At 31.8% G+C, this 11,911-nt stretch overlaps 1 protein-coding gene across 5 annotated transcripts; it reads right to left on the reverse strand.

The window, feature by feature from the left end:
* Positions 1-4,734: 4,734 nt before the first annotated feature.
* On the reverse strand, positions 4,735-11,808 carry LOC107397541 (uncharacterized protein). Of its 5 annotated transcripts, none has more exons than XR_010333386.1 (7): positions 11,667-11,785; positions 9,720-9,797; positions 8,572-9,030; positions 5,632-5,859; positions 5,434-5,580; positions 5,051-5,389; positions 4,735-4,999 (listed from the first exon to the last, which is right to left on the reverse strand). XR_010333386.1 is itself a non-coding variant. In XM_064355538.1 (6 exons), the coding sequence occupies exons 1-6, from the start codon at positions 9,279-9,281 to the stop codon at positions 4,743-4,745; spliced, it is 1,479 nt and encodes a 492-aa protein (XP_064211608.1). In that variant the 5' UTR covers positions 9,282-9,388; the 3' UTR covers positions 4,735-4,742. The 5 variants fall into 5 exon arrangements, 1 of the variants encoding a protein (XP_064211608.1); XR_010333387.1 differs by lacking the exon at positions 11,667-11,785 and adding an exon at positions 11,578-11,592; XR_010333384.1 differs by lacking the exons at positions 9,720-9,797; positions 11,667-11,785 and adding an exon at positions 9,233-9,390 and having other exon boundaries at positions 5,051-5,265; positions 5,373-5,389.
* Positions 11,809-11,911: the final 103 nt, after the last annotated feature.

The raw sequence follows: 11,911 nt of genomic DNA on the forward strand, positions 1-11,911 counted from the left end.
GAATTTTTCAAAAATTAATAAATGTTTCGAATTTAATTAAAAGAAAACCAAACGACTGGCGACTCCAGGTTTTTAATATGTTGTAGAGAAAGGCTTTGTCATAATCTCTTACAAAAATAAAGGCCATTGCTCCATGCAATCCAGACGACGAATGGGTCAGTCTGCTACCGTGTTTAATGCGAATTTTTCAAAAATTAATAAATGTTTCGAATTTAATTAAAAGAAAACCAAACGACTGGCGACTCCAGTTTTTTAATATGTTGTAGAGAAAGGCTTTGTCATAATCTCTTACAAAAATAAAGACCATTGCTCCATGCAATCCAGACGACGAATGGGTCAGTCTGCTACCGTGTCTAATGCGAATTTTTCAAAAATTAATAAATGTTTCGAATTTAATTAAAAGAAAACCAAACGACTGGCGACTCCAGTTTTTTAATATGTTGTAGAGAAAGGCTTTGTCATAATCTCTTACAAAAATAAAGGCCATTGCTCCATGCAATCCAGACGACGAATGGGTCAGTCTGCTACCGTGTCTAATGCGAATTTTTCAAAAATTAATAAATGTTTCGAATTTAATTAAAAGAAAACCAAACGACTGGCGACTCCAGTTTTTTAATATGTTGTAGAGAAAGGCTTTGTCATAATCTCTTACAAAAATAAAGGCCATTGCTCCATGCAATCCAGACGACGAATGGGTCAGTCTGCTACCGTGTTTAATGCGAATTTTTCAAAAATTAATAAATGTTTCGAATTTAATTAAAAGAAAACCAAACGACTGGCGACTCCAGTTTTTTAATATGTTGTAGAGGAAGGTTTTGTCATAATCTCTTACAAAAATAAAGGCCATTGCTCCATGCAATCCAGACGACGAATGGGTCAGTCTGCTACCGTGTCTAATGCGAATTTTTCAAAAATTAATAAATGTTTCGAATTTAATTAAAAGAAAACCAAAAGACTAGCGACTCCAGTTTTTTAATATGTTGTAGAAAAAGGCTTTGTCATAATCACTTACAAAAATAAAGGCCATTGCTCCATGCAATCCAGACGACGAATGGGTCAGTCTGCTACCGTGTCTAATGCGAATTTTTCAAAAATTAATAAATGTTTCGAATTTAATTAAAAGAAAACCAAAAGACTAGCGACTCCAGTTTTTTAATATGTTGTAGAGGAAGGTTTTGTCATAATCTCTTACAAAAATAAAGGCCATTGCTCCATGCAATCCAGACGACGAATGGGTCAGTCTGCTACCGTGTTTAATGCGAATTTTTCAAAAATTAATAAATGTTTCGAATTTAATTAAAAGAAAACCAAAAGACAAGCGACTCCAGTTTTTTAATATGTTGTAGAAAAAGGCTTTGCCATAATCTCTTACAAAAATAAAGGTCATTGCTTTATGCAATCCAGACGACGAATGGGTCAGTCTGCTACCGTGTCTAATGCGAATTTTTCAAAAATTAATAAATGTTTCAAATTTAATTAAAAGAAAACCAAAAGACTAGCGACTCCAGTTTTTTAATATGTTGTAGAGGAAGGTCTTGTCATAATCTCTTACAAAAATAAAGGCCATTGCTCCATGCAATCCAGACGACGAATGGGTCAGTCTGCTACCGTGTTTAATGCGAATTTTTCAAAAATTAATAAATGTTTCGAATTTAATTAAAAGAAAACCAAACTACTGGCGACTCCAGTTTTTTAATATGTTGTAGAGAAAGGCTTTGTCATAATCTCTTACAAAAATAAAGGCCATTGCTCCATGAAATCCAGACGACGAATGGGTCAGTCTGCTACCGTGTCTAATGCGAATTTTTCAAAAATTAATAAATGTTTCGAATTTAATTAAAAGAAAACCAAACTACTGGCGACTCCAGTTTTTTAATATGTTGTAGAGAAAGGCTTTGTCATAATCTCTTACAAAAATAAAGGCCATTGCTCCATGAAATCCAGACGACGAATGGGTCAGTCTGCTACCGTGTCTAATGCGAATTTTTCAAAAATTAATAAATGTTTCGAATTTAATTAAAAGAAAACCAAACTACTGGCGACTCCAGTTTTTTAATATGTTGTAGAGAAAGGCTTTGTCATAATCTCTTACAAAAATAAAGGCCATTGCTCCATGGAATCCAGACGACGAGTGGGTCAGTCTGCTACCGTGTTTAATGCGAATTTTTCAAAAATTAATAAATGTTTCGAATTTAATTAAAAGAAAACCAAACGACTGGCGACTCCAGTTTTTTAATATGTTGTAGAGAAAGGCTTTGTCATAATCTCTTACAAAAATAAAGGCCATTGCTCCATGCAATCCAGACGACGAATGGGTCAGTCTGCTACCGTGTTTAATGCGAATTTTTCAAAAATTAATAAATGTTTCGAATTTAATTAAAAGAAAACCAAAAGACTAGCGACTCCAGTTTTTTAATATGTTGTAGAGGAAGGTCTTGTCATAATTTCTTACAAAAATAAAGGCCATTGCTCCATGCAATCCAGACGACGAATGGGTCAGTCTGCTACCGTGTTTAATGCGAATTTTTCAAAAATTAATAAATGTTTCGAATTTAATTAAAAGAAAACCAAACGACTAGCGACTCCAGTTTTTTAATATGTTGTAGAGGAAGGTTTTGTCATAATCTCTTACAAAAATAAAGGCCATTGCTCCATGCAATCCAGACGACGAATGGGTCAGTCCGCTACCGTGTTTAATGCGAATTTTTCAAAAATTAATAAATGTTTCGAATTTAATTAAAAGAAAACCAAACGACTAGCGACTCCAGTTTTTTAATATGTTGTAGAGGAAGGTTTTGTCATAATCTCTTACAAAAATAAAGGCCATTGCTCCATGCAATCCAGACGACGAATGGGTCAGTCCGCTACCGTGTTTAATGCGAATTTTTCAAAAATTAATAAATGTTTCGAATTTAATTAAAAGAAAACCAAAAGACTAGCGACTCCAGTTTTTTAATATGTTGTAGAGGAAGGTTTTGTCATAATCTCTTACAAAAATAAAGGCCATTGCTCCATGAAATCCGGACGACGAATGGGTCAGTCCGCCACAGTGTTTAATGCGAATTTTTCAAAAATTAATAAACGTTTCGAATTTAATTAAAAGAAAACCAAACGACTAGCGACTCCATTTTTTTAATATGTTGTAGAGGAAGATTTTGTCATAATCTCTTACAAAAATAAAGGCCATTGCTCCATGCAATCCAGACGACGAATGGGTCAGTCTGCTACCGTGTTTAATGCGAATTTTTCAAAAATTAATAAATGTTTCGAATTTAATTAAAAGAAAACCAAAAGACTAGCGACTCCAGTTTTTTAATATGTTGTAGAGGAAGGTCTTGTCATAATTTCTTACAAAAATAAAGGCCATTGCTCCATGGAATCCAGACGACGAATGGGTCAGTCTGCTACCGTGTTTAATGCGAATTTTTCAAAAATTAATAAATGTTTCGAATTTAATTAAAAGAAAACCAAAAGACTAGCGACTCCAGTTTTTTAATATGTTGTAGAGGAAGGTCTTGTCATAATTTCTTACAAAAATAAAGGCCATTGCTTCATGGAATCCAGACGACGAGTGGGTCAGTCTGCTACCGTGTTTAATGCGAATTTTTCAAAAATTAATAAATGTTTCGAATTTAATTAAAAGAAAACCAAAAGACTAGCGACTCCAGTTTTTTAATATGTTGTAGAGGAAGGTTTTGTCATAATCTCTTACAAAAATAAAGGCCATTGCTCCATGCAATCCAGACGACGAATGGGTCAGTCCGCTACCGTGTTTAATGCGAATTTTTCAAAAATTAATAAATGTTTCGAATTTAATTAAAAGAAAACCAAAAGACTAGCGACTCCAGTTTTTTAATATGTTGTAGAGGAAGGTTTTGTCATAATCTCTTACAAAAATAAAGGCCATTGCTCCATGAAATCCGGACGACGAATGGGTCAGTCCGCCACAGTGTTTAATGCGAATTTTTCAAAAATTAATAAACGTTTCGAATTTAATTAAAAGAAAACCAAACGACTAGCGACTCCATTTTTTTAATATGTTGTAGAGGAAGATTTTGTCATAATCTCTTACAAAAATGAAGACCATTGCTGCATGCAATCCAAACGACGCATGAGGTTTACGAAGACAGTAACTCAAAAATCTGAGATTCAAACCCCGCTCTTGAAAGTTTTTTTTATTTTTTAAACTACATCATTGTTTGTTTTCCAAATCCGGTCGCGAAATTTTTTTAAATTTCTTGTGCATATTTTTTGACCTGGCCTGACCTGACTTCGGATACTTTTTTTAATTTATTGTTTGGTATTAGAACAAAGAAGCAATTAATTTTTAAATTGTAAATCCATTAACTCTCGAATTCACAAGCTGAAGCTCAAAAATTTGAGGTTAAAATCCGGCCCCGCAGTTTTGCATTTTTTTAACTATTATTTTTTTTATATATGTTTTTATATATTTTTATTTTTTTTAGAAAATAGCAACCCATTTTTACGATTTAAGCCTGAAAACCCAAGCCTGTAAACGTAACAACTCAAAAATTTGGGGATTAAACCTAGTTCCGGAAGGGGTGTTTTTTTAAATTTTTAACCATTTTTTTTATACAATTCACAACGAGTCGTCTTCCACTCCACTTGCAAAAGAAACACCGGTATTTCGAATGGTACGATAAGTGTTGCTAACAATCGCTAAAAATTATTATTTTCGTGTACACGACTAACAAAATTATTTTAAATAAAAAATTACAAAATCATTGTGTTTTTATTGTGATAAAAAATGAACAAGTTGAGCTTAGTTTTGACTCGGGGTCCGTTACGGAAAATTGAATATTGTAGCGCCCTTCAGTTAATTCTCCTCTGAGGGTTTTCGCCCACTCGGGGTACGATTTAACGATTTTCCACCTAACGTTAGTTTGAGGAGAAGGAAAATGTACCAAAGCTGTTTTTTGATTTTTTTCCAAAGTAAAAGTTTGGTCAGGAGGGCAGTCAAGTTTAGGGTAAGGTGCCCCTACAATTATTAACAATTATTTTAATAAAAAATTAAAAAAATCGTAATTACTTGTGCAAAATCCTCGTTTTTTGTGCCATTTCCCGGAAAGTGAGCACAAAAATCGCCCACTTCCCACCAGTTTAAATCCTTCAGGACATTCAAGTCTGCACCTTGTCCCTGGATAATTCGCGACGATTTTGCGCCCACTTTTCCCAAAATTCTCAAACGAGTTGTTCCGCAAACATGTGATAAACCCAAACTTTGGCGGTTCCAAAGGTGGACAACTCACGATTTTACTTTTGTTGCCCAAATCATTTTGCAAATTATCTTCACAGTAGTACGAACCAACTGTGTTAACACACCCTTGCTTACATTTCGTTTTCAAATGATTCTCACACTCGTCAATGTCTGCAAAATTTGTTATAAAATTGCAAAAATAAAACAGCCAAAACCTTGACAAGTCTTGTAGTCAGACATCAGTTCCATCCCTTGAGGGCAGCTACAAAACGCCCCAACTCTCGTATTTATACAAAAATGGGAACAACCGGGATTGTAAACTTTACATTCGTTGATATCCTTGCAAGAATGCTTATCGGGGCCTGTAAATATAAAAACTTTCCTTCTGTTTTTCTAGTCACTGATCTACATACCTAGACGAGTCCCATTGGGACAAGTACAGGAATAAGACCCGTAAAAATTCCTGCAAGAGCCCTGACATGGTCCGTGTCCGTTTCGCAGGTGGCATTCGTTGATGTCCTCGCAGGACTTCGAATTTTCTGCAATGCGGAGTCCTGCAGGACAATCGCAGTAAAACGCCCCACGAGTGTTTCTGCAGATTTGGGCGCAACCCCCGTTTCTAACTTTGCATTCGTTGATATCTTTTAGGAAAAAATTAAACGCTACGTTATTTCATTAAACGCTAAGTATCATATAAATCGTAAACTTTCATATTTTTCTGCTTTCTTGAGTTTATGTGCTGTCGTTTTTAAGTTTGAAGCATTTTTCAAATGCCAATGTCGCATTTTACAGAATTATTTTTTTTAATAAGATTGATAAAAATGTAAATTAGTTTCTAATAAGTATAGAAAGATCTGTCTGTCCCTTTTAATACGGAATAAATTCTTAATGTAGACAAGACATCAGTGATTTTCTGAGAAACCAGAGGTATTCGATAATAACGTCAGAAGTGCCTCCAAAATCCATAAGTCTTTTTGGTAAAACATAAACAATAAATAAACAAATTTGTGGTAATAATTGACATGACTTGCTTCCACTTTTTCACTAAATTTTTTACTAAGGACGGATTTAACAATCGTCGTATAATTTTATCCTGGAGATAAATTTAAAAAAAAACATTGTTGTAACAACCATGTTGTAACCATAATAATTATACTAGAAATAACTTATCCGGGATTTATCTGACGATTGTAAAATCCACCCTTAGAAAAATATTACTGAAGGCCGTTTAAAAAAAACAGTTTTTTTTTATTGACTCCTTTCAAATTTAAACTAACCATTCGCATTAAATTATTGAATGAATCCAAAACTTCAAAGTGATTGGTTTCTCATTTTATTATAATGGCCGACCTTAAATGAGCCAATCAAATTCAAAAATATAATTTTTCAATGAATCAAAAAATCCCAAGTGATTGGTTGTCTCTGTAATTTTAATGGCCGACCTCAAACGGCCCAATCAAAATGCTTACAAATTTTACAACAATGATTACGTGCCTTACGTTCATTCATAAAAGAAAGAGTCTGTCTTTGTTGCATCTCAGATCTCACCTCTTTGAATTCTACCGCTCCTATCCCAGGTAATGTAAATGTTGGACGAACTGAATTGAGATAATAAGAGGAAATAAATGAGAAAAATGGAATTGAAACTCTTTTATATTAATTAATGACGAATTCTCGAAATAAAAAAGTAAAAATCAAAGCGCATGCGCGCGCACTTTTTCAGTTTGACATTTGACATTTCGAGAAAATTCATAAAAAAAGGTGAGAAAGTCTGTGAAACCTGTGACAAAGTTATTCAAAAGGGCGAAACGGTGTATCTTGTAAATGTTGTAGTTTTAAAAATGGGGCTGCTGGTGTTTTCTGCAATAAATGTTTGTGTCCACATTGGCGCCGTGCGAAGTATTAACTCGAAAGTGATTAAAACTTTTTGAGCAACAAAAAATGTGGATACTTCCGAAAAGAATAAAAAAAACATTAAAAAACTGTGGTCTCTTGGAGACTAGAGCTCCTGGGGGCCCCCAGAGACGGGTGCGTGATCCGCTTCTATATTTGTTAAATAATATATGGGAAGGTATCGCGTACAGCGTTTTATAGGTAAGTGGTATTATTATAATTTTTTCTTAGCAAATCTTATTTAAAAAAAATACATTACCATTTAGCACTTATATGATTTTGCCTTGCATTTACAATATTTTACCATTTTTACCTATCAAATTGTAATTATTACGTAGCATGTATTACCTAGAATTTCGATAATTTTACTTAAAAAATGACTATTATTTACCTGGCAGTGTATTAGTAACCATACCTTTTTTAAAAAAAGTAAGGACATACAGGGTGTCAATTTTTCGAGCTCCACCATGGGCATGTCATTTATTATAAATTATAAAAGACACGAGGTCCGTTAACTTAGGAAAAAGTTGCGTATTTTCATGTTGAACAATTATCTGAAAGAAGATTTGATGTGTCATTTTTAGTTTTTGAATTATAGTGAAAAATAAAAAATCTCTCATTTTTGTTTTTATTTTTTTAAGCGAAAAATAAAAGAACTACACGTTTTTAAGTAGGACATTTTTTAGGCACTTTTTTACAAAAAAATAAAATTTGTCATAGCCTTTTCCAAGGCGTCCTTGATGTCAAAGTTACAACACTCAACTTTGGTTTTTCTTTTGGACGCCATTATTAATACTTTTTTTCAAAAGTCTTTTGGTTCCTGATTACAACGATGTATCACATGATATGATCAAATTTTACATGCTAATTAAAATTAAGAAAAAAGCTCTTTTGGAAAGAGTGCTTTGGAAAAATTTTATTTAACAAACTAAATTTTGTCAGTTCTATTAAATATGCGAACAGAATTTTTATAACTTTGTTTTGCGAAGAATAAACTTCTAGCTTATCATGTCGTTTAATTTTTAAATAAATAAGCTTGGCGGAAATGTGAACCTTCCTGAACCAAATTACAAAATCTAGTTTGTTTAAAAACAAAATTGTTGACATTTCTGCCAAAGCACCCTTCGCAAAAAGGCTTTTTTCTCCATTTTGATTAGCATGTAAGATTCGACCATATCATGTGATACATCGTTGTAATCAAAAATAAAACACTTTTCAAAAATACAATAATCGAATATAACGTCCATAATTAAAACTCAAATTTCCGTTTCTTTTTCCCATAACTCAAAAATTAAAATAACGCATCAAATTTTCTTTCAGATAATTGTTTAGCATAAAAATGCGCCACTTTGCCCAAATTTAACCGACCTCGTATCTCTTATAATAAGTGATAACTAGTGGAGCTCAAAAAACGGACACCTGTATACAAAAATACGATAAATCTTTTATTAAATACTTACCGACGCATTTTTTGCGATTTTTGGCCAAAGTGTAGCCCTTCAAACAACCACATTTTAATTTGCCTCGAGGTCGGCATATTTGCGAACAACCCCCGTTGTTTCTTGTGCATCTGTTACGTTTTTTCGTCGAGTTTTTTCGAAGTTTTAAGATTTCGTTCAAAAATTTGTCTGGATTTTTGGTAATGTTGGCAATGATTGCAGAGTGGTTTGTTTGGATGGTTTTGGCTGTTGTAATTTCGAGAATATTGTTTTGTTTCTTCTTTCTTCGTTGTTGCGACGTTTTTTTCTTTCCGTGTTTTTTCTTCCGTTTTCGGTCAATTTTCTTCGTGTTGTTAGTAATCGAATCATTTTCCTTAATTCGTTCAAGCTTTAAAAATACATCCGGTAATGTTAAACTTGTGTTTTTATTTTGTTCCAAATCAGTACTAACACTAGCTTCTTCTTTTAGACCACCAACATCTAAAATCAATTTCATTTATTTAAATGTAAGTCTGGCTAAAGGCATTTTAATAGGAGAGGTCAAGAGTTGAGGAACAATGCGGAAGCAGCTGTGGCCACACTTCAAATTATCAATTTCCTGAGATTTATTGTGTGCCACATATGATACAAAACAATTTTTCATTCGAAGCTCGTAGATTTGTTAATTTCAAAAATTGCTTACCACAAAGATATAACAAGCATAGACAAACTAATACTCCTTTTAAGCACATTTGGTTCAGATAAACTTAAGCACAACTAAATTATGTTTTGTATTGCACCACTTTAAGGCACAGAAATGTATCTTTACGCAGCTCAGAGTCGCAATAAAATAATCGCTCGAACACAACAGTCTTAAATTGCAAAGAAAGCTTAGTTGATGGTTTCGTATCATGAAAAAGCTGGTGTGGTCGCGACTTCTTAGAAAAAAATTATTGACACGACAGTAGTTGGGCTTGTATTTATTAAAATACTAAGTATAATTTCAAAATGACCCAAATGTATCTTTTTTTAGTTTTTTTGAAACTAAATTTTCATAAACTCAAAAAACTATTATTGAGAGACTTATTGAGAAGTCTCTAGATCTATTAGGTCCAGTTTTGGATCTCTTAATTTATTTTTATTTTACATTTAATGTTTATTTAATTGTCAATTCTAGGACAAAACCTTACCTTATTTTAGTTAACATATTGTCGGTTTTGTGTCACTCCGACCCCGCAAACGGTCTAAATATCTTGAACCTGTTCGTTCTAGAAAATAAAAAAACAATTAATTCACAAATTTTACTTTCAAAATTTTAAAGTTGATTGTTAAATATTTAGTTAAAAAAACTTGAAAAAAGAATTTATAACACTTTTTAACCCATAATTTTTAAAAATTAATTTTAAAAATGAAGTAACGCACAATATTCATATCTTCTTTACGAGTCAAGTTTCAAAAAATCCTCAAACAGGTCGATTTTATTTTTTTAAATGCGTTATTCCGATACCATAATGACATTTCATGTCATTTGTTTTTGAGTAATGAGCAATGACGTCATTTTTAACTTCTTTAAATGACAACTCACATTTTTGATTAGTGTTCTATACAGGGTGCTCAAAAACTGGCGCACCAACTCAGTGGTACGTTATTGAGAAGCAAGTGCAGATTACGGAAAAAATGTTGGAAAAATTCCTAAACTCATATTTTAAAAAATCTGGAGCTACAAACTTATTGTGTTAACTTCTTTAGTTTTTATTATTTTTTTATGTTTCTATGTTTCATACCAATCAATCGTTCCGTAACAAAACGATGAATAATTATTTTTAAATTTACTATCAGATTTTAGCAGTTTTTTTAATTTAAAAAAATTAAAATTCATCAAAAAAATCACAATGTGTAGATGTGCCAACACTGGGAATTATTTCCCAGGAAACCGTTTCAAAAATAATTTATTTTTATTGTTGCTCAAATTCTATTGCGATCATGACTGTTAGACAACGTTGCCACATATCATTTATCTAAAATACGTTATTTATCAATAACTTTAATACAAAGAATTTTTTTACTATTTTTATCTTTATATGTAACCAGTTCTCTACCACACACCATTGAGTTGGTGCGCCAGTTTTTGAGCACGCTGTATAAAAAATATAAAACAACAAAGATTAAAAAAAACAAAAGAAAAAGTTACTAAAGTCATTGAGAGTATTACACAAAAAAGAGCTTTACCTTTTTGTTCTTGCTTTATTTTATGAGGCGATTAAATATATATTTTGTTAATTTTTGTGTGTATAGGTGTCATATTATGTGTTTTCATGTTAAGAATTACAAAAAAATTATAAAATACGTCAAGAACAAAAAAATAAAGCCCATTATGTTTAATTATCTTTTTTTTATTTTACCAAATTCTTTTTTTTGTTTTTTATTTTTTTATTACCAGGGAGATAAAAATGTATAATTATTAGCTGTTTCAAAATTATAAAAACGCCAACGTCGCATTTTACCGAGTTATTTTTTTTTTTATTAAAATTGATAAAATTGTAAAATAGATTAGAATTATATGAATTTCGTTCGTTAGTCTGTATTTGAGACTACATTTTTTTTCTAAGTTGCTAAATTGACTTATTTCCTAAATATGTTTTAAACATCCTAAAATAAAATCCAAAAAATCCTTAGAAAGAAAAAAATGTTATTTAAAACTGAACAGTTTTTCATTTTTTTTTATTCCCGGGGTAAACCATAGAGAAAATTAATGTATAAAAATGAGAAAATTGGAAAAACTCTTGAGGAAATCACTTTTAAAAATAGGGAAATCTGGGAAATTTGTTGTACAAAATTTAAGGTGCAGTGTACCCTTCGTTTTTGGTTTCAATTTTTGTGTATTATTTACTGCTCCATTTAGGAATTTTGTTTTTCGAAAATTCGAAGCAGTTTTTAATGTTCTGTTTCTATTACAATTAATTATACAGCCTTTCTTTTTGTAGTGTATTGTATTACAATAGAAATTAATAAAAGATTTATCCTGAATTACAAGAACAATTTTTTTACCTGATTAAAGTTTTGAACTTCCAAAAAATCCGGTCTTTATTCATAATCAAAGCTGTCCAAAAAGCGTCAAAACAATTTTTACAACATACCTCTTTTTGCATCTAACTGCAATCAGTGATTTCAAAATTAGAATAATCTAGAAATTTTTTCTTCAGTAAATCACTGCACAACAAATATTGTAGCACTGAAGTAAAGGACACGCATTATTTTTGAGCGTTATCAAGTGATTAAAAGCCAATTTGTTTGATAACAAAGCCGGCATTCAATAAACAAATTATTTTATCAACAATTTCATAAAATTTTACGGGTCAAGTTAACACGATTGCAAAATATT

Source organism: Tribolium castaneum, chromosome 1 (assembly GCF_031307605.1).
Source record: "Tribolium castaneum strain GA2 chromosome 1, icTriCast1.1, whole genome shotgun sequence".
In the NCBI taxonomy this organism is placed as follows: Eukaryota; Metazoa; Arthropoda; class Insecta; order Coleoptera; family Tenebrionidae; genus Tribolium; species Tribolium castaneum.

Coding starts and splice junctions, on each gene's coding strand:
- LOC107397541 (XM_064355538.1), bottom strand. CDS start 9,281: ATGTGCTTAAAAGGAGTATTAGTTTGTCTATGCTTGTTATATCTTTGT. Junction 5,860..8,571: donor AAATCGCAAAAAATGCGTCG/GTAAGTATTTAA, acceptor TTTTCCTAAAAG/ATATCAACGAATGCAAAGTT. Junction 5,000..5,050: donor AAAACGAGGATTTTGCACAA/GTAATTACGATT, acceptor TAATAATTGTAG/GGGCACCTTACCCTAAACTT.